Source organism: Amia ocellicauda, chromosome 17 (genome assembly GCF_036373705.1).
Source record: "Amia ocellicauda isolate fAmiCal2 chromosome 17, fAmiCal2.hap1, whole genome shotgun sequence".
Taxonomy (NCBI): Eukaryota; Metazoa; Chordata; class Actinopteri; order Amiiformes; family Amiidae; genus Amia; species Amia ocellicauda.
This window is the reverse complement of record NC_089866.1, coordinates 13,640,861-13,663,521: the sequence shown is the minus strand read 5'-3', so window position 1 is coordinate 13,663,521 and position 22,661 is coordinate 13,640,861. Positions and strand designations below refer to the sequence as shown.

The 22,661-nt window shown below is 39.8% G+C and overlaps 1 protein-coding gene across 3 annotated transcripts in view; it reads right to left on the bottom strand.

The window, feature by feature from the left end:
* Positions 1 to 22,661, bottom strand: part of tnrc18 (trinucleotide repeat containing 18) — an 82,847-nt gene that overhangs the window by 38,698 nt on the left and 21,488 nt on the right. For all 3 annotated transcript variants that reach the window (XM_066689269.1, XM_066689270.1, XM_066689271.1), the window contains exons 3-8: positions 18,743 to 18,919; positions 10,396 to 10,524; positions 7,251 to 9,071; positions 4,502 to 4,604; positions 1,867 to 2,072; positions 960 to 1,106 (exon numbers count right to left, since the gene is read on the bottom strand). In XM_066689269.1, coding sequence (XP_066545366.1) covers positions 960 to 1,106; positions 1,867 to 2,072; positions 4,502 to 4,604; positions 7,251 to 9,071; positions 10,396 to 10,524; positions 18,743 to 18,919 — 2,583 coding nt within the window. The remainder of the gene's footprint in view (positions 1 to 959; positions 1,107 to 1,866; positions 2,073 to 4,501; positions 4,605 to 7,250; positions 9,072 to 10,395; positions 10,525 to 18,742; positions 18,920 to 22,661) is intronic.

Below are 22,661 nucleotides of genomic sequence, written 5' to 3'. Positions count from 1 at the left end.
ATTGGTTTTCATTTGTGAAAACAATTCTCAATCCAGTAAGAATTCATCTTACCACCCACCATTGTGAGGCCTGTTTGCACCTAATGACAACAAACTACCAGCCTAAAATATCCCAGAAGCAGGGATAAGGAAGTCACCAAGATGAGACAAGTAATTTATTTGAAATTGATAGTTTTTATTTTATGTATTAGTTAATTCAAGTAATTTGCAATGTTTGTAATGTCATTTAGTATTTCAAAGAAATCACCCTTAAACTTATACAGAACATAAAGTAGGTACCTAATGTTTAATGTTTATTAAGTGATTAACCTTACTGCCGTGAGTGCTGAGAATCCTTGTTGGTGTTCGGGTCAGTTTCCCGTTTTATTTGTCGCTGGCCTACTGTTGCAATTTGGTGGTTATGTAACACCTGAAAACTTAGTCAGTTTGTCATTTATTTTACGAAACCATAACATTGTATACTTTGCACACCAGCATCTTTTGGCACTCTGCCCAAAAAACATTGCCGACCTCTGATGCAAGACATGTGGGATGGAAGCAGGTTGAGCTGGGCTTTCCCTGGAAGGCAGTGGGTTCAGATATACATCTTAAAAAAGGGCAGAAAAACTAAACAAAACCAGCAACAGGACTAGAGGCTTTTTGCCCTGCTGTTTAGGTTTAATTGTTAAGCAATGAAAAGCTTTCTTTGGAAGATGTCTTTAAAGCTTTGTGTTGATCCATTTCTTCCCCTATTTTATTTCTCTCCAGTGACATGAGAATTGATGAGAATAATCAAAGATCAAGACCCTTCAAATCTATTTAAGTTTAGGAGATTTCCTACATGCAGTATATTAGGGGATTTAACGGATAAGATGACTGCATTTGATTCCCTGAACAGTGTTCTGATGTATCGTGCACATGTACAAGAGGGGTGCCTGGAAGAAGGCTGAAGACAAGAGGAACAGACACAAGTTCCATACCAAAGTGTGGCAGGTGCTCTGTTGGGATAACTAACAGCTGTCCAGACTGAGGGTCCCGAGCAAATTGGTAGGGGGACGGGATAGACCCAGGTAAGGTTGGTGGGTACCCAGGGGGAAGTCCTTGGTGGAGTGAGGGGTGACTCAATCCTATTCACAAGCAGAGGAGAGAGAGTGTTATTTGTGCATTCACTTTCAAACAGTGCCATTTCATTGATGATGTGGGCTTTTTAAATGCAATGTCACCACTTATTTTTGCAACATTAATATGCAACTAAATTCCTAGAGCTGCTTGTGCTCTTCATGCGCTTTAATTCTTTGAAATTAACTGTGTTTCACTTCAGCCAGGAATCCACACTGTGATTGTAATCAAAATCACCGAATTCTCAAACTGGATTCTGTCTGTAGTCACTTCCAAAAAACACACAGGACACGAAATAACTCTACTCTGCCCTCATCTTTTTTATTTTTCTCTAAGTAATTAAAAGAATAAAAACACTTGATAGCCTTGTCTTAAAGAAATCTAGAACAACAAAATGTGAGTTGTGACCTAATTCAGCCTATTTTAACTGGTTGACCGTTTTATTCAGTGAACTTTGTTGAGATGACATTCATGTATTTTAATTGAAAAGGTATGGCTTTGAATTTCAATTACAAGTAAAATTAAACAATAAAATCTAAGTGTAAGCAGACAGGCGATTCTGATCTAAGAATTACTAGAAGATCACTCAACAAACCCCTGTTGTGAGCAACACATTATACTGAGCAGATACTTGGTGAACAAAAGCCTTCAGCTATTTGTTTGTGGGGCTCCATCATGATGTTTTAGTAGGTTTTTGCACTTTACAGCCGTTTCCAAACTACCAAAACAGCCTAAACACTTTTCCTGGTATAGGATTTTCCAGCCTACCATAGGGAGAGCCAGGGAGCCACATGGAGGGGCTACCAGTGCGGGGCATCCAGGGGTGGGAGGCCAGGTGGGAGGCAGGGTCAGCAGGCCACCGCCCGGAGCCAGCCAGGGTCGGGCCTCCAGTCACCATCAGATTAGGGTTTAAGCCACTAGTGGATACGACAGGGGGGTGAATCCGTGTATAATCCGCCAACTCTTTACTCTCTCTGGAATACAAAAATCAAAGTTTGAATGAGAATGGAGGATAGAATGTAACCCATACAGAGTTGTTCAAATATTTGTATAAAATACTGGTATGAAGCCTTAGTTTTGGAACTCAAGAACAAATGGCTATTATTTGTCTTATTATTTATTCCTCAGCAGAAGCCACTACCTGATGGTGATTTTAGAAATGGGAAATGCTTGTTTAAATTAAATTAATACATAAAAAGGACAAAATATGGAAGCTGCACCTTGCACCTAATGCATTAGGCTTCATTATACCATGAGTATAACAGTGCCAGATACATGAGGTCAAGGATCACAATAGTATGCTGAACAGTGGATACTGTAGTAACACAAGGTGTTCTGTAGCAGCTGTGTCATGCAGCACAGTGTTGGTGATAACAGTTTATAGGTTGTGAGGCAGGGAGACCTAGTTAAAGCTTTAAGAGGTGTCTATGCACTCTAAGTGCTTCACACTTCAGCCCTGTCTAGTATCCACTCAGGTTCTCTCACTTTTGCTTCACTATATCAGCATTTGTACTACAGGAAAAACGGCACGATTAAAGCAAACAGAGGTCATAATGCACTTGACAGTTAACAGCAACCTTTATAGCTGTATGCAGAGATCTTTAAGTTGTAGACCAAAAACCAAACATTATTCTTATTATCAAAGAAGCAGCAGTTAGAATTCACCTCACTATAAACTGTGTGCTATGGCAGACCGGAGAGGTAATGGAAAGGTAGAGTCCTGCTGAGAAATAGCCAGTCATTTTATTAGCCAGCTATTTCCACAGTAGAGGTGAATGGGTTTTTATTTTTATTTTCTCTCTACTCTCGATGAGTCCAGCAAGCACTTGGAGCTGGGAAAGCATTTACAAACATATCTACACAGATGTGTACAGTGTAGGAATTCACGCTGAGACAGGAGAGTTGAACAAATAGATCTTCAAGAAATAGCCAAGAATATTAGGGAGAGAGCATTACCTTAGAGATATTTCTTATACTATTGCTACCACAGGAACCATTTTTTCAGCCAATTTGTTTTTTTCACAACAACAAAAAATATAAATATATCAATGTGTTTATTTTGGTCTTTTCTGACAAGACTCGTATCGTTGTGGTGAACCTTCACTTTCCCTTCCCAGCTTCTCAGAATGGCCAATCATTTCTAAACTAAGTCTCACCGCAGGCGTTGAGGGATTTGTTTATATGCTGCGAAGGACAGATTTCTCTTGCTGTAGTGCACACCAAAGCAGCCTGTGTTAGTTATGGGAACTGTGAGTTCTTATAACAAGCAACCTTCAAAGGACAAACATCCTCGCCTTTTATCAGCCCTTATCACTGCGCTCCACACAAGGGCAGGAAAAATAAATCCCTTAACAGCACAGTGGTTCCACACCTTTCAGAGAAAATTGGGAATAGACTTTTTGTTCTGGCTTCATTGTTCCTCCTACGCGTGCAGTTCTGACAACAAGCCCCTCAAACAAACTGGCTTCAGGGCCAAGGAGGACAACATCAAAAACCTCTAGACTTTAGTGTTTACATAAAAAAGAAAAACTCCTTTCATCTCAAGACAATATGAAAATACATCATAAAGACAACACCACAACAGTAACAATCCCTCCCTCTTTCTTTGCGCTAAAAAGCCTTGTTCCATTGTTAAGAAGTACATTTTAAAGAGATGCTGAAATAATGTGCTGGGGAAACAGTTTCATTATTAGATACATTCCTACATGTAATTAATAATGACACAAATGTAATAGTAATTACATGAATTCCCTTAGTTTTTATTTGTATACCATCCAAAGCAGCCTCTGGTTGTGTCTGGCCAAAAGTTATCGATGCACATCATTCGATGATGTAGGCTAACATGACATTGACACCAAGATGTATTCCTTTCAGAAAAACACTGCAGGTTGCAAAGAATTTCAAAATCTATGAGCAATGATAAAACAACTGGAACTGGTTAAAAACATATTTAAAAAAAGAGATTACTCAAGACATAAAGCTTAAAAATGTATGGGTTTGTTGTATTTGAATTCAGAAGCAGAAATAACATTGAAATCATTACAAATCGAAAATGTTATTTATTTACAGAGCAGGAACAGAAAAAGGAAAAAAAACAAAAAACAAAAACAAGGATACATCTCAATAAAACTCTTTCACAACACTCCTCATGACCTGGGGTGTAAAATTAAAATAACTAAATACATGAATAAATGATCTAAATAAATAAAAAGGTCAGGGCCTCCAGCTTTTCCACAGTGTTTTACTGAACAGTTTGTTCGAAGCCGTGTTCTCTTTCTAGCCCCTTAATTGTGTTGCTTTCACAGGCCTGCTTTTAAGCGCATCATTATAAAATTGTCTCATCTCGTTAATGACTGCAAAACAATAATGAATGCAAAACGCAGGCCCAGAGCCCTGCACTCACCGGAGAAGCTTCTCCTGCTCTCGTTCCAAACGGCCTGCCAGGAGACGGTCGTCACGGTGACGGCTGCGCTCATCTCCTCGATCCTCCTCTGGACGGCCTGAGCCTGAGTAGGGAGTGAGGGGTTGGTATTGAGCATAGTGTTTCCTCACACTATTAAAGTCATAGGTTGAAAACTTTAACATCGCAGTGTGACTTCAAGCGCCAAGGAATAGCCATATATAACTTGAACTGTAACCCACAGCACAGAGGTACCGTTTGATTTACAACTTTCTCAGAATTCACATGCTGGCAAAGTTATACTTCTTGTTTTGTGTTTTATTCCCCAAAAGATTTATTTTCATATAACTAGTCTTCAAAACTGTTAAAGATGTAGTAGATGTCATCAACAAACAAAGCACTCTTTTTGACAGCGAGTATAAATCCATCTGTCTACATGAAATGTTTGAAAATCTTCGAGCCACTGGCTTTTTAGAATGCAATGTAGAGAGAACATAACAGATGAAAATAGTCTAGCAGCAAATATATTCAATCCAATCTTCTGAATGTCAGATGTTAAAACGTGTTAACAGGTTGCAATCCATTTTGAATTTTAAAAACAAGAATGGGAAAATATTGTATTATTTTAACAATCCACTTTCTTTTCCAGAGATTTTTCATCTGAAAATACATAATAGATAGATAGATAGATAGCTAGATAGATGTAATCTGAAAGGTTTGCAGATATCATGCCCACATTTCTTATTTTGCCTCATACTTGTATGCAGAAGCAGTTTAATTCTTTTGAAAAAATATATAAAACACTGAACCTTGATTCAAAGCACCTCAGCCCCACCTAGCTGTCACACTACATGCCAACAAGACGACCCCAAAACAAGTGCACAGCTTTGCATTTTTGTAGTGGAGGAGCAATTTGATGCATTTTTTAATCTGAACTGTACAGCATACCATACCTGGAATGTCAATAATTTCAATTGTAATTCCAGATCATATAAAATATATGTAATTTTCAAAACATGTGAAAAGCCTGTGCGTTTGATTAAACATTAAAACCTGTGAATTTAAAAATAGCTGCAGTTGTTACAGCACTAAAGGCAAAAGGGACACTTTTAAGGTGCAAGTTATCAAAAAATATCATTAAATGCAAAACATAACAAATATAGCAAGAATGCTAATTAAATCTAGTCTGAAGGCAGTTTAACTAGGTTATAACAGACAGCTAAGCCAATTCAAACCCAGAAGGAAGCATGCTTTTCTAGTGTGTTTATGTGTCGATACTACTATTTAAGGAACAAGCCTGTATGTGATTCACACATTCGGACTAGTACATATATCAAAATGGCAGCTTCCATTTGGCACAGCAGAGGAATGCCTCAGGCTGATGTCCGTCTGCCTGTGGTCATTCACAGATGCTAGAGAGAGACAGCAGCTACTGACATTTCCATCACAGCATAGGTTAGGTGAAGGGGGTTTCTGTGGTAGCTGTGAGAGATGTCAAATAGACAGCTGCCTGGAGAACACACCCCTGATACACATAACGAAAGCTGACACCTTATGAGCACGATGAAAAGAATCCTTATTGGAACATTAAACAGTTGTAGCAACAGAAGTTGATATATAGGCTAACCTACATTATCCAAATCCTGCCGCATGCTGTGTCAACCCCTTTTTTAAGTAGAACACAATTCCTTCAAAGTTCTCTACTCTAACAAGAAGTCGGAGACATTCTGGGGGCCGTGGAGAAATCTGTTTATTATCAGTTTATTTAACCTTTCAGCGTACACAGCAGCAACACACACAGGGAGGTTTGTCATTTCTCAGGGAAGAGAGATTCTGTCTCTGTTTATCTTAGAAGGGGCAGGGAGAGCATACAGATCTAAATCATGTATGCTTAGACGAAAGGTTCAGGCCCGTTTCCTAGGTTACGGAGACCAAGTCCTAAATACCAGCATTTTACTTCACAAACACTACAGATTAGTCATCTAAAGCCTGCTTTCTATTTTTTAAATACTCTGTAAATTCAAACATTCTCCTCTCAGCACAAGCAGGCTAATGTTATTACTACAATCTCCTGGCACAAGGGAGGAAATAAATTAATGCTTTTTCTCGCTCTCTCCCAAAGGCTGATTCTATTGCTTAGCAACAAACCCGAAGGCCTATTAGAATTCAGTCCTTGTTTGCAGCTTTTAGTTCTGCTCAGTAAATTACATTTAATGCAGGCAGGCAGTGTCTTAGTCAGTGAAAGGCTTAACAAACTGTTCCCCTATGCTGGCAGGGCCTACTGTGGGCCAAGGAGGCCCTAGCAACAGCGAACTTCACAGACAAAGGTTTGGGCTGTGCGTCCCACATGATGTCTCGGCTGATGAATGACTGCACAGCTGCTTCGAGGGAAGAAAAGGAATGGAATGTGTTCCCATTTCTCCACTCTCATGGTGTTGCCAATCAAGTTTTTTTTTGTTTTTTTAAATATGGCAGGCATGTCTGGTGGGAAACCAGGGTGCTCACGTGACGTGGCTACTGTAGTGCAAAGGTGAAACTCAAGAGCAACTCTTGACTGTGTGTAGAACAAAGGGACCTGCTTGTGCAGTTTACAGAAGAAGTGCCAACACAAATCGCAAATTGAAAAAAAAAAAAAAAAAAACACAAGCTCCTAAATAAGGTACATTGTAAGAGAAAATGCACATTTCTTTATTTATGATAGACAATAAATGTCTCCTGACTACGAGGGCAATATCGAGTGACTATTCCTTACCTTTGACGCTGCCAATAGGAACTGTACGATCCCGGTCTGTCAGGCTGGAGCTGAGTTTATTAGTGCTGTCCTTCTGGCGGGCTACAGCCACTGCGATCCCAACTGGGGGATGCCTCACTTCCACCTCCCCCTGGGAGCCGATACTCTCCCTGCCAAAGGACTTTGCACTCTCGGGTCTTTCTGGGTCTCTCTTCAGCTGCTTCCCAGGTTGCTGGGGTGGGAGGTGCTGAATTTTGGATGCCCCAGGTTGATTAGCTTCCAGCTTCATGTGTCCAAGGCCACCAAAAGGACTCTTGATCCCACTGTTGGGCCTAGCGGTGGATTCCTTGACAAAACTCCCACTGTATTTAATCAGGCTCTGCATGGCAGAAACTTCCCCATGCGTCACTGGGTGCAGGACCTCCGAGCTGCCTCTGGAGCCACCACCAACGCCAGGCCGCTGCAGTCCAGAGGGGTCAAGGAAGATCTTCTTACTGTCCTCCTCCCCTCTATTCCCATGCCCATGGTGTGCAACAAGGGCTGCCATCTGGCTGGTGGCATAGTTACCCATTTCAAAAGGTTTCCATTTGGGCTCTGTAGGCGCTGAACTCTTGAGCTGGTGCTGTTCCATGTGGATTCTGGAAGGATCTATTCCACTGTAGATTTTCCCCGTGTCTCTCAACGATGCCCTTTGAATCCTCTCACGTTCTTGACTGCGAGAGTCAGCCTCCAGACCCATTTTAATCATATCTTTGGAAGTGGCGCTGGTTAAGACTAAGTCCCTAGTGTCCAGGCTGTGCCCTGCTTTGCTCATTAATAAATCTGAGGATGTAGATCTTTTCATTGCCATAGAATTTGACCTAATAACAGAACCCTCTTCCCTTAACATTTCCATCCTCTTAGTGTCACCATGCAATGGCGACTCTTGTGCATGAGGTGGCCGTGCAGGGTCTAGCGGAGTCCTTTCACTGGTGCCTTGTAACGATCCTAATCGATTGCCCTCTTTCTCCCTGTTTTTGTCGTTTTTGTTGTCCCGAGCCTGTGAAGCTATTTGGATTGGCCCATTTCTCTCATCATAAACCTCAACAGAAGGCACAAAGGTGGGTGCAATCACTTTGTGTTCCCTTCCCGGCTCCCTGGTGGTTGGGTAGAGAGGGTACAAGCTGGAGGGAGTATGGTGAGAAGGAGGGAATGTGCTAGAAGATACCATTCTAGGAGGGAGTTGTGAGGAGTTACTGTGAGGGGAAGGACAACTACAAGAAACATGTAAAGTGCCAACTGATGTCACAACTGTGTCACATTTTTTCAATTTGTCCGTGTGGACGGGCACCCCCGGCCGCATGTTCTCATCATGCTGGCTGAGGTCCTTGGCACACCTGTCCTGCTCTGTACCGGCGTACCTCAGAGAGGTGCTATTGCCCCCACTGTTGCAGTTACTCAGAGAGGAGGTCTGTAAAGGGTTCTTAGACTTTGGCTCTGCGCTGGCCAGGCCAGGCAAATGCTCGTGAAAGAAAGGTGATGCATGCTCCGCACTCTTGAAAGGCCGCTCAAACTTTCTCTCGCTTTCCATTTTAGCATCCTGGGTGAGGTCCACCACGCTCCTTGGCCTCTGCTCCTCTTTAGGTCTCTCCCTCTCCTTCCGCAGAAGGGCCTGGCCAAGATCAGTCCTGCCAAATTTCTCCCTGCCTGACTCTTTGTGGGAGTCCTTTGAGTTCTTGTGATGGGAAACAACATCCTTCTCACGGGTAAGGGAGCTGGGTGTGTGGCTGCCTGCAGTCCTGGAGATGGTAGACTGAGGATGCAAGGCCGACTGTCCTGCATGGCCTGCTAGGTAGAAGCCCTCTGTGTGAAAAATTAAAAGAATCAATAAATACAAGAAAGCCAAGTGGAACGGTTCACAGAACAAGCACTCCTGCGGACAGACCAGTGCAAAGAATTTATGCCCAGGGTCCACTCACCCCTCTCTCGTTCTCATTTATCAGTCTCCACCCTCCTTGCAGTGTTACAGTACATCTCCACAATAAAAATCACTGAAACCAACAAGCTTGAAGTGCTGTTGTGTGGAAACCACTGCCAATACCACATAGATGTTCTTTTGATTCAGCTCAACTGAAGTTGAAGCAAGTTTAATAACTTACAATAGCATTTTATTCAAGTTTTATGATGAATAACAATGTTTGGGCTCGCGGTGAGGTGCTAGGCATGAAGGTATTGAAAAATCACATTGTGTAATGACATCTTCCCTGACATAATCCCACACAGAAATAAGCACATACACACAGAATGTACTGTCAATATACAGCAGCTGCCTTCATGGAGGGTATAGGCCTAATAAAAGATAAAGTAATTAAACGTGTGGAGGAAAATCAATACAATAATAATAATAAAAAAGATAGCAGTAGACCTCCATCTGTTCTATTGACCAGTGAAAACATATGTTTGAGCAACATCACACGCTCCAGTTATTTTCAATGAGAGAGCACTTTTCTTGAAACACGCTCCTCCCCTGTTCATTAGCTGAACTGTAGGAGGTGTTTTGAGTGTCCACAACGCAAGGGCATAAAACCATGCTCGCTCACGCTGTTGGGAGTGGGAGGGATCGACAACAACTCTTCGTTTGAAGCCTCTTTAATATCAGCTGTAGTCAATTAAGCAACTTCAGTAATTAAATACTTTAAAAGGGTATAAGCTAAACAGAAATAAATAAGACTGCCATCTGGCGAGTTTTAAAATGTTAAACTAAAGGCTGGATAGCTTACAATCAATAGTGGATACTGCATATGCAATTCAAATGGAAACACTTGGGGTCAACTTACACTGATATGGAAGAAAAGTAAGAGGAACAGAGATGTAAAAGAGGAGAAGTAACAGTTTATTTAGCTGCAGTGGCCATACAGTGTATGTAGTAAATAAATAGGATCATTCTAATACTGTCAACACTTTGGCAAAGTAACTTGTAACCAGCAAAAAGGTTGCCGTGTTTCTTAATGTTTGTATGCTGTTCATAGATTTGTTGATGGATACATTAAAAAGTAGCTATATATGTAGTGACATTACTAATTACATAGCCATTATAGTACAAGAAAAGATCAGAAATGGACAATCTTGCTCATTTCGATGTGAGTAGCAGAGTGATCAAAGGTCCTGGAGGAAAATAAGCACTGACCTTTCTGGGAGTCAAAGAGCCCGTGCTGTCCGAGCTGGGCGAGCAGGGGGCTCCCGCTACTAGGGTGCTCCATGTGCCCAAGAGGAATGTAGGGGCTGGGGTACAGGCCGCCGGGCAGGTGGGAGAAACCTGTGGACAGACATCAGACAATATTTACACATCAAGTAAGATATGTTTCAAGACACATTAGTGATCTGGTACATATGGGGAACAATTCACAAGCCAAGAGCCAGCAAACATTTGTTGATGCTCTACTGGGTTCCTACTTTAGGCCCAAAAAGTAGTCCTTACTTAGCTCTGAAAGGAAATTGTATTGATGTATTTGAGAGAAAGCAGTCAAGCTGCATATATCTGACAGCCATATACATAAAGATTTAAGAATTAAAAGTTTGATCTCCAACAGAAAAGAAATTAAATGCACGAATGTTACATTTTGCTGTCAATACCATTTCCATTTTAACTTCTGATATTGAAGAATATTCCATTATGGGTCCTTCTTTTAGATTTAATGCTTTATATAATAACTAATCCATTTCATGCCAAGGCAAGAACTCTCCTTGGTAGAATCATAAAAATTTGAATTATTGTCATGCAAATATTGAGGGAGGTGAAAAGGTTTAGTTCTTACTCCTGACAGTTAATGATTGAAACCCAGTAGACCATGTGCATCTCGGGCCTATCTATTCTTATGTACATTTTTTTTTTTATATACATCACAAATTTAATTCTGGATTTTGCTAGGAGGAGAATAGTACATATGGCATGCTATCCAAATAAGGAGGAGATTTAAGTTCTAAATCTATGAAATACTAAATCTGCAATGCAAATCAGAAACCAGACTTTAAAAAGAGAACGCAAAGTCTTATCTGTTTGAAATATAAAGAGAATATGCATAAAGCTGAATTCTCCCTGTTGGATGAAAAAGTCTTATCTAGTTGCTTTTATCATTATTGTGCCCCAGGGATAACCCTTGGTCTCAAATCACAAAGATAGATTTGGAACTTTTAGTTTTACAAGGCAGAAGGGTGACTAAGTCTTCAATGAGACTGGAACAAAAAAGCTTGTAACCAGCTGGGAATGTCTGTATTTATAGAGGCAGAGTCATGAGGCAAAAATGTGACCCGTCAAAGCTTTGAGAATAACCTGGCAAAGTGAGACAAACCAGCTGAATGCCTCAACTCTAGTATAAAAGGCAACTGAAAGGCTTATGCCATCATTACAGAGGAAAGACTGACAAATTAAATTTGTTTTCAAAAGCAACCGATTTTGTCAAAGAGCACAATGATTAATAATAGTGGCGGGAGATGCATCAGAGGCACTGAACCGGTTAGAAAAGGTCGCAGAGTTCTTAGCATGATTAATAATAAATAACCTCTCACCTTTATAAAATAAATTAAAAAAATTAAAAAAACACATTGAAAACCTGCTCTTTACATAAAGAATATCCATGACTACAAGTGGTTACAATAAAAAAAAAATATATATATATATATATTTGTTTTAAAGGGCAAAATTAACACCTTTGTGCTTTTGATGTAATAAATTGCTTCAAGCTTTCAACCTCAGAGGAGAGAGGAACTGATAGGTCTGATCGCAGTGGATTCACAGCAAGTAAAAGGTTCTCAGTCTGTATGTTACATTTTCACTATTTAACATTTTGGTGAAGCCTTCTTTATTGCTTAATTTAAGACACAGGAAGAGAGAAAGGACAGTCTAGCCTGTTTACAGCTTGAGACTGACTACTAAACTATACAATTAAAATAAATTAGCTTATACCGAAACCAAAGCTTGAAGCATATCACCACAGCTTGGATTATCTGCTTGCCTTCTCAGTTTTCGCTCTACATTACCTCAAACTACAATAATAAACAACATGGCCCACTCTATAACAAAACAGGCAGAATACAGTTGTGAACGATTTTGAGAGACAATGGAGGGGGAGCTGGGGGCAGTTTAGGGGCTGTGGAATCAATGGAGCAAATATTTCTCAAATTGCACTGATGTCAAATGCTCTTCAATTACATTAATGTCCAGGCGCAATACAAATTAGACCCTTTGTCAAGAGATGCCAATAAGGGACAACCAAAGTGGTGCAGGATAATGGAGTAGAGGTCCGAGAGGGGCAGGGGGCCAGGGGTCAGGTAGTTTTAATGAGAACTACCAGAGGTCACCAGGGAAGTTTATCATCACCAACCCAGGAAACAAAGTGGAACTGGGGCAAGCGGAGGACACATGCTGAGTCTATTTGTAGGTGCTTTTCTGCTGCATGTCTGACACATTTCAAATACACAGGCCTTTCAGCTCCTACAATAACTCTGAACGCAAACTCCCCCGAGGGGAATTTCTGCATCTTTTCACGTGAAACCAGGTAAAGTAAAACGTACTTTATTATATTGGAAAATATTAATAACACTTTCAGTCCCACACTAGCCATTTGTATCATACTGGACTGCTGGCAGTTTGGAACATTCTTGCTTTGTTTTGAGACATTTAATCAATAGTTTTTTGTTCCTTTTTGTCAAGCACCTCATTGTGATACCTTTTTTGTGCATGTACCCTCTTTGATCTTATAATATAATATAATATATATTATATATATATATATTTTTTTTTTTATTATTATTTTTTTTTTATTTCCTGTGCACTACCCTCTTAAATACTTCAGCCTTTTGGCCACAAAGTACCAGTCCTCAAAGCAGCCAAATTATCATGCCTATCAACTACCAGATGTAGACTTAAGAAAAGAGTAATCCCACAGAACAGATTTTAAATGTTAAGTTAATGCAATTGTAAATATGGAATACAGTCCATTCAGTGGATAGAACCATGATTTATTCCAAAATTATGGGATAAGGCTATAGTAGTGCAGTGGATACTGCACAGATCTGGGACAAGGAAAACGGCACTCTCAAGTGAGAAATATCTGTGTGGTATAGTTAACATTTAGAGAACCGAACATTTCAAATCGCATTCACTGAACTGTATAGAGAACAAAAGGGTTGTTTTGTTCGCGTTCACTCTACTCAATTTTACAGAAGCATACATTTAAGACAGAAGATATGAGTTGAGCATGTATGTTTACATCACATGAAAATCCTTTTGTACATCAAATATTGAATAATAGACCATATTATATTTTGATCCATTAACAATCTTAAAATAAACAAAGCACAGAAAATAATAAATCTGATGTCAAAGAGATTCTGGGCTACGCCTCATTCTAATGAGAGTTCGATATTGTAATGCCTAACTACAGTCATCCAAAGTAACTGTACTGTAAGGTATGTACTAAAAATACTTTTTACTATTAAAATATATAATACAAAATAAATACATAAAATAAAAATAGCAATTACATCTGTCGGACTGCAGATCTATTTGAAAAAGGTTTACCTGCACCGAACCTTAGCCAGTGAAATCAGGGCTTACGTGTCCCCATTTGTGGTCAAGTACTTGCCTACATTTAAGTAATCGGAGGGAGAGAACTATCCAGACATGATTTAACCTTCTGCTTCTCAAACATTTAAGAAAGAGGGAGCCGAGTGGTTTGTATTGCACAGTTTGTATTTAAGGACTCCTTAAAAGCCTCTTTGACCAAGGTCAGGCAGGACTGAAGAGGGAGATGGAGAGAGGCCTGCCACCTGGCCACAGTGTGCCATGGGTCATTAGTGGCACCCTTCACCTTAAACAGAAAACATCACATGATTATTTGCACAAGACAGGAAACCTCCAAATCCCCCTCAAAATCCCAAACCTTAAAAAAAAAAAAAAAAAGCAGATGCATCACCCTGCTTGTGTGCCTGTGTACACTAACCATGTCTAACATGTCTCTTCTATTCCCTAATGACATTTCACTGCATTTCGGTAGGTTAAGGCAAAATTAGTCTGCAAAGGGTTACTCTATAACCTTTTTTTTTTGTAACACTGAAGCAGTGGGTGTCAGATTATAAATGCCTTTCCTAAAATAAAACCACCTTTTTTCCCTAAATAGTGCCCTAGCTAACATGCCTTCAAACCTATCAACAAAATCTTTAAAATACGAGCTTGAACTTCTCTTCAGATTGAAAACACATGTCGAATGAGAAGAGTTGGCTAACAAAATGTGTAGAAGTGTGCAGGGTAACGTGAGACTCGACATCAATCAGTTGCGTAGGGGGTGTGGGTGGAGTGCACAGTGTGCAACCCACTGCCAAACTCCTTTGGCAAAAGGTAAGTGTTAGAGCGATTAATAGAGATGTACACTTTGGCAAACACCCCCTCCCCCCCCCCGGACCGCACTTTACTGGGACCCAGACTTCACCAGCAGTCACCCCCCTTTTGGTCCCAGTCCACCCCTGCATTCAACTTATGAATAACGGTTTCTTTCGATTCAAAACAAGGCCCCCTAAGAAAGAGTTAATTGTATAAATTCCTACAAAAAATTTGGGAAGATACTGTTAAGCATAATACCAATGGAATTCTTTCGCTTAATGTGGCAAAGCAGGAGAGTGTCACCTTGATTTGTGCTATAACTGCAAAAGATACGGTTTATTTCTGTGAATGCAGCACATTTCTAAAGAACAGAATAAAAAGACCTCTGCTTGCTTTTTACAAGAATGAACATTCTTGAGAATGTTTAAAAAACTGAGAAATATATATGACAAACAAACCTTGGACACAGCAAATCGGTACAACCCCCACTTCATTCCCTCAAATGCACCAGTCATGTCTATCATAGAAGGCTCTCACTTCTGAAAAAACAGCTGTGAACAACTGTAACTACGGCTAACTGCTACAGTCTCCTTAAAGGAAACATTCACACATATCAAATGGATGACTAACAACCCTCTGTAAATCGCAGGTAATCACTCACAACCAGCTCCAATAATACCAATGACAAACTTGCTGTGGTTATTGGTAAACATTTCTAGGGGCAGTGGCTCTAATCCATTAAACTTTCGCCTCATGATAAATTTACCATGCCTGTTTAAAATTACAGCAAACTAACACCATATGGTATAAAATTAAAAAATATAATTTAATTTTGTTAACACTGACACTGGTGTCATAGATGTTGATAAGCATTAGTCCACATTGGTCAATAGGGGAACCATCAATATTATTATAAAACACTTTAAACATAGAGAAATAAAAATAAATAAAATGATAGTTCTTTTTTATGGCTATTAAACTATTTTTGTATGGATACTGTTAAAGGAATCTACAGCAATAACCTCAAACTCAGGATGTAAAGCCCAATGTAAGGTTTTCCCACTTATACAATACAGGAAAGAAACGGTTAAGGTATGGAATGCTGCTATGTACCAAAAAAAAAAAAAGTACAGCTCCCCTCCCTGTCCCCCTGTTCATTTTATCAGGACCAGGTGCGTCCTTTATAACAAACATACATGTTCAAATATTTTCACAAGCAACAGAAACAAAGTACACTTCAATGTCAGCCATTCATCACATTGCAGTGTTGGCTGGGCTGGCAAACACATCTTTGAAAATTATGACAGAGAGATTTATAAAGCGCTCACCCCTATTTTTCTCTGAAGTGGCTGCCACAAAGGCCTAATGGTTACCTGGTCCTCCCGTTCCTGATGAATAATACATACAATCAAAGAACTCTAAATGAAGCTTTGTTTTACTGAGGCTGTGCCAGGGACCAACGATACCTTTCAAAATTCACACAAAACCTTTTTTTTTTTTTTTTACAATGTTTAAAAAAAAAAAAAACTCTTAAGCTGACAGAGCTGGTTTTTAATATTATTATTGGACTGTCAACTGTGTGGGAATATATATCTGAAAGTTGTGCATACCAAGGTTGATTGGAGCTTGTGTTGAACGCACAATCGCAGAAGCCCCACCCTCACTGAGAAGGGCCCCTTCAGCTGTCAACACTCCCCTCACATCATCTGTCAAACCGAGTGCTGGGCTTTTACAAGACCATGCCACCACGTCTACTGATAAGTAATTACAGCATGGAGTTATGAAATTATGAAAGTAATCCACAGGATATAACTGCAGAGAAAAATAATGAAAAAATAATACTAGGAATATTATGCCTTGCCCCTCCCCTACACAGATCATTCATAGACTAACAGCTGCTGTTTTTATATTAAAATAAATGAACCCTTTAGCACTTTTTTCCTAAGATGTCACACTGCTACAGTTCCAGGCTTTAAGGGATGAGATGAGTTACTAAATAAATAAATAATAAAATGAAATTTAAATTAAAAAAGTGCTTTATTAGGGAAATGTTTTTACAAATGCCCTTTTCAGAAAACACTGAAGAAAACACATCACATCAGTAATTCTGCACAGTGCTGTACCAGTTTACTTTACACACTAAGGGCTTGGTGTGCTAATGGATTGTGCATGTACTAAGCAAGAACAGTGACATTTGCGTGGTTTGAACCGTTTTGCAGAAATAATTTGTGTTCGCAGTTAAGCCGTTAATGAATATTTCATTCTGGGTGTTTCTGCAAAAAGCCACAAAAATGGGGTGGAGATTGTGCCAATAGAGGTTTACCATTTATTAAAAAGAGCTGTACTAAAGCTGCCAGTCTTAGCAACACTTCGAATTGCATAAGTTAGTGAAGAACTGTGGAAAGCATGTTTTAAACAGTGGCAATCAGCAATCCTTTTAAAGGATATGGGGGGGGGAAACAGTGTAACCTTACCAAAACCAAACAAAACTAAAAATCAGGAACAGGTCCAGACTCGCCAGTCACACAGTTACTGAGCTGCTCGATAGTCTAAGTTGACCTGCAGTCTGCCAACCAGAGAAGCAATGCAATCCCTGCAGTGGAAAAACAATTATCCACCCTGCATTGTCTTGCCTCTAGACCTGCTCAGGGGCCAGTGGCTGCACAATATAGTCCAATCTATAATCTCCAATTCATTGCCAGTTGTGCTTAATGCTTTTTTGAGACAAATGCATACATTGCTATTTTTCCCTAAAAGCATGCTTTACTTACAAGCCTTAAAAAAAATAAAAAATAAAAATTATATATATATATTTTAATACATACTTCAAATTTCAGGTTTCCTCCAACATGTTGGGCGTAACAAACTGTACACTTCTGCATTTTGATAGAAATAGAAAATGCAAGGTAGCCTATCCCAGGTCAATACACACCTCTATTATTTTTAAGGACACTCAAATATTAAACCAGCTGAGCAACAATAAATATGGAAATGACTGACTCTTAGGTAAGGCACACTCAAACATCTAAATAAAAAATAAAAATAAAATAAAAACTCATGTCTCACACTGACATTAGTGCCTTTAATCTACCTTTGTACTGACTTTGATTTAAATTGTTCAATACACTGATTTTTCATATAACTTTGGCATAAAAGGTGATACAAGATATTGAATGTATGTATTTTATTTGCATCTGTAGATTCTGACGCCGGTACCGAATCGTACCTACACAGAGGAGCGCAGTACCCAGGCGGCACATATCAGGACCAGGGGGACTGAGAGAAGCTTTGATGTGCTCCAGACCAGGCTGGAGTATTGTAGTAGGCTACGCACATCAGGCTAAGTGCAATTCAGCTGCCACTATTCATTTCTTATAATGTCACAATGCTCACAAGACGCCGCACATGCAAAGATGGTTTTAAATAGATTGAAATCATTATTCTATGCCTTTCTTCATTAACAGATTTTCTCCCCCTTCATAGAATAATTTTATTTTGCAACTTGGCGCAACAAAGATGGTTATTGTGGTAAGTTTGTGCTGTGACTGGACTTTCTCAATACATCTGGCCTAAGTGTTGTGGTTGCAACTTAGCGGCGACAGAGTGACAGCTATGGTGTAGAGAACACGAGCCCGGCTGTGTTTAGGGTTACCCTGACTGGAAAAAACAGAAGCTGGGAATCCTGCAATAGCTTTCACGGACACTGATGCAATAAGGATCATGTGCATCGGATACAACCTGTGACAGTTTTCCCAGACACTGAAGTCAAATTTCTAAGAAACAGGATGGAACACAGGAAACCCAAATTCAATGTTAAAGTTGTTAACACTTAATTTCAGTTATCAAATATAAAGACGTTTTTTATTAAATCGATTTGTTTTAAGCCCAGGCCCACTCCCACTCCCTCCCCTCCCCTCCCAGCTACATCTACAAACACAGACCAGCCTTCTGCCAGCAGTAGGGGCTGCTTTTCATTATACATCATCTAAACCAGTCTCCCATTTCGCAAGGCACCACATCCTTCTTTAATCTTGGCTGAACCCTCGTCTAATAATAAACCCGTTTTGTTCCAACATGCTAGTTTCAGAACAAATATCAAATGAGAATGATGCAGTTGGGAGTGACACGGTAGGAACACCCAGGGATGCAAGGTTACCTTCATGAGGATGGGAAGCCCAGAGCTGTGCCATTTGCAGGTTCGAAGGAGTGGGCGCCCTGAAGGAGGGGTCGGAGGGCATGGGCGTGGGGGCACCATGAGGCGTGGAGGAGCTGGCTAAACCACTGCCAACATAATTGCTGAGGAAAGAGCTGGAGCCACTGGAAAAGGCATCGCCTAAAGAAAACACAGGAGACAAAAGCCACAGTGAAGGAGACCATTGGAACAAGAATTAATTGAGCAACGTGTCCTTTTTATATAGAAAATTATGTACAGAGCAAATAGAGTGTTCCTGCCTGTCCCCATTGCTTGTAGCACTAATATAATTGTTACCACATTTCTGATAACACTACTTCTGAACTACACCACGAATCTGCACTGTACCCTGTAAAATTAAACTTTGACTGGAAAAATATTAGATCCTTTGGAGGAAAATGTATATTTTGTGAGGACTGTAAATCATCTGCTCAGAAATAAATAAGGTTTGCAAACCCCCCCTGTCAAGCAAAGCTTCATTAAACTGCAAGAAACTTAATTGCCAACAAAGGTTTGTTTCTTGAATTCATACTTTATGAAGTCAGAAAATATCTTCTGAATGCTGAAAATAACTTGAATATACAACCACACTGACAAATAAAAATATGTAATTTATACCTAGGCTTTTATTCAGTAAGGTGTTGACTTGGTTTGACATTAGACCATTAAAAGTTAAAGTTACCAAAAAAAATGTATGGCAGTTACTTAAATTCAAGCAAATATCCCGCCTCACACCCTACATGATATTTGCTTTAACAATAGCCTTTGTTTTCTGTGTGACTGACAGAAAACCATAAAAATCACTTCTCATTTTCTCAACCTTGGCATGCGGGCAGGAATGGAAGATGATGCCTTGAGATTTTGTTAACAAAAAGCCTCTCTAACCCTCTCCACAGAGCCCTCGTGAGACTGGAGCTATTCTGATGGCAAAGCTGCCTCTATAGAGAACTGCCAGGCTATTCTTAAACAGACGAAGGCTTTGGGGAGGATGGGGGACAGAAACACTTAGATGGACCAGCTTCTGTCCACAAACAGAATTTCTGGCATCTCTGAAGATGAACACAATATTGTAACTCTGTCTTCTCCACAAGGCCATTTGTTAAATAAAACATCCCTGGGGTGCTTCTACTACTCTCTGGCCAGGCCTTGCAACTGCTTGAATTTTATCCCACATTCATGCATTTCTCCCAAATTGCTGGCTGTGTCAGTCTCCTGCATGACTTGTCTTCTGTGTTAGTGTAGGAAGAGATAACCGTGCTTTTCAGGACTGCATAAAGAAGCTGTTCGTTTTCACACATTCTTCCACAGAGAGATAAACGTTTCCTCAGAAGTCCGGGCAGCTGTTGGCTAATGGCTTTGTCTTTGCATATGCCAACAGTGCAGTTGCACAACAAGAGGGGAATGCAAAATCACCCCTCACTAAGAAAATGTTTTGGACCAGAGGTTGATGTATAATTAACCAGGGAAGAGTGTGGGTGTGTCATGCTTATGGGGGGAAAAAAGATTAGAGATATTAGAAGTAATCTTAAACAGACAGGAAAGCTCAGATAAAATGCACATATATAGATCACTACTAGGCCAAATACTCTGAGTGGTTGGAAGCTAAGTATTCTCACATTTGTGGACACTGATTTGACAAATCGTGCGAATTAAGCCATTGCTTTATATACATATAGACGAAAGGACTGCTTTCACACTGACACACAGATTTATGAACCAGTCTATAACAGTCCCTAGTCTCATTTTTATGTACAATTATTATTATTTATTTATTTTTTTTTTTTTAAGGCTGTATTTATGCGAACAAGACTGCCCAGCAGGTCTCTGCACACCCCAGGTCCAAGTAAGCCTGGGAACCTGGCAGGCTTGCACCCCCAGCTCCTGCCCTCCGCTCTGAAAGACCAGGAAGGGGCCAGCAGCAACACTTTAACCTCCCTACCCAGCCCATGCAGCCTGTCAGCAGGAAGACCAAAGAACCTCACTCTGCACTGTGTTAGGAACTCGAGCTATAATTGCCACTGGTTTGAATTTTCATTAACCTGGAGATACAGATCCCCCCCCCATATTAAGGAGGCTGTTACAAGCATTTCATCCAGGCAGATCTCTTTTTTTTCATGTTTATTATACAGGAACTGTCTGTTGACAAGTCGAGAATACACTGGTGTCATAGTGCATGAGAAATGCAATGCTTTCACACTACAAAAAGACAGGTCTCGCCAAGGTCATGCCTGCCTCACCATATTTATCTGCGGGGGGAAAGATCCATCTTGTCATGGGGGGGGGGGGGGGGGGAAACATTGAATGACCGTAATCTACAGGGACTGGTGGATTCATCCCGTGCTTTTAACTAGCTGAATTACAGAGACATTAGTAAAGCACTTTAACTGCGTGAGCAAACATTTCAACAAGGGTTCTGTCAGCAGCTAAGGTGTGTAATATTAACTAATTTCCTTCCTAATCACCCTGCCTTACAATTAGAATAGCTATTAAAAGTCAACTGCCAGAGCATTTAGGAATAATAGGTTTAAAATATTTTAAATCAGCCAACAGGGGCTCCTCTCGCTATATTGTTCCTGTCCTATTGTTCTCTGAACTGGTGAGACAAAAAGCAGTCTAGCTGAAATCAGAACTTGTTGTTTAAAAAGGAAGTGAAATGAGGATCCTTTCAAGTAAATAAAACAAAAACCTCAAAGCAGACAGTCTGCTGGCAGTTTTTTTTTTAACATATAAACTCTGCTATATCAAAAATAACCAGCATTGAAATATGAATTTGGAAAACTCAAGAGGGAATTACAAATATTTAAACAGAAAGGTAAATCAAAATGACATCCAGCAAGAAGGACTAACTATGCATTACCATTTTTTTAAATCTACTGATCCTGTCTGTATAAATCTCCGTCAGCTACAAAAATTGCTAATTAAAAAAGTCACAATGATGTGCAAATGTTTCCAATCAAGATGGGATTACCAAAACCAAAAGTAAATCATTCTTATTTAACAGAGTTTTTCACATAGTAATATTGCAGCTAGTCTAAAAATCTTGCAGTTCAACAGGTCAGGTACAGTTTTGTGCTGTATGCGGTGAACCTTTCTGGGGGTATTCTGTTATTTCTGCCACAGGGTCCAATCAGCAACAAACTGGAGTGGGAGCGAGAAAAGAATGCCCTAATTGCCAACACCACTCCATTCAACAGCAGTCCCTGTACCTAGGACTGTGCCTTCCCAGTACCTTGCCAAACTCTCCCATAATTAAACACAGACCACTGCAATGCACACTTCAGAAAGAGCAGTTGTAAATTAGAAGCAAAAATACACTAATTATAATTCAAGCCCTAGAACTAAACCAAAGAAAAATGAGGCCATTAAAGTTTCCCCTGTACCTCACCCCCCTCCAAATAAAAAACGTATTAACTTATAGAAGAAAATTGAACAACTATCAAAGTTTTAAGAAAAATAATTCACCAACAAAAACACAGACTGATTGGAATAAGCAACAAATTGCAATAGCTGAACCAATGCAAAAAAGATCAACCTTATTCTAACACTCATAACTGTTTATAGTATGATATCTACCTATGTATTTATTCATTTATTTATTCTAGAGTTGTAGTATTCGGTCAAAACTAATTGAAAGTACTATTCAAAACAATGATACACAATTCCCGGAGGGCACCAAATCTACTTTGCAAGGAAAGATAAGAAAAGAGGCAGAACTACCTGCACAGCCACAGGCTTAAATTACATCTAATTTGAATTAAATACCAAAGTGAAATTAAATACCAAATATCTCTGTGATCTGCCCAAACTGTCCAGTAGAGAGCTGCTTTATCAGTACATGCATAGTGAGAAGGAATGTTGTATTACATGACCAAATACACCAGCA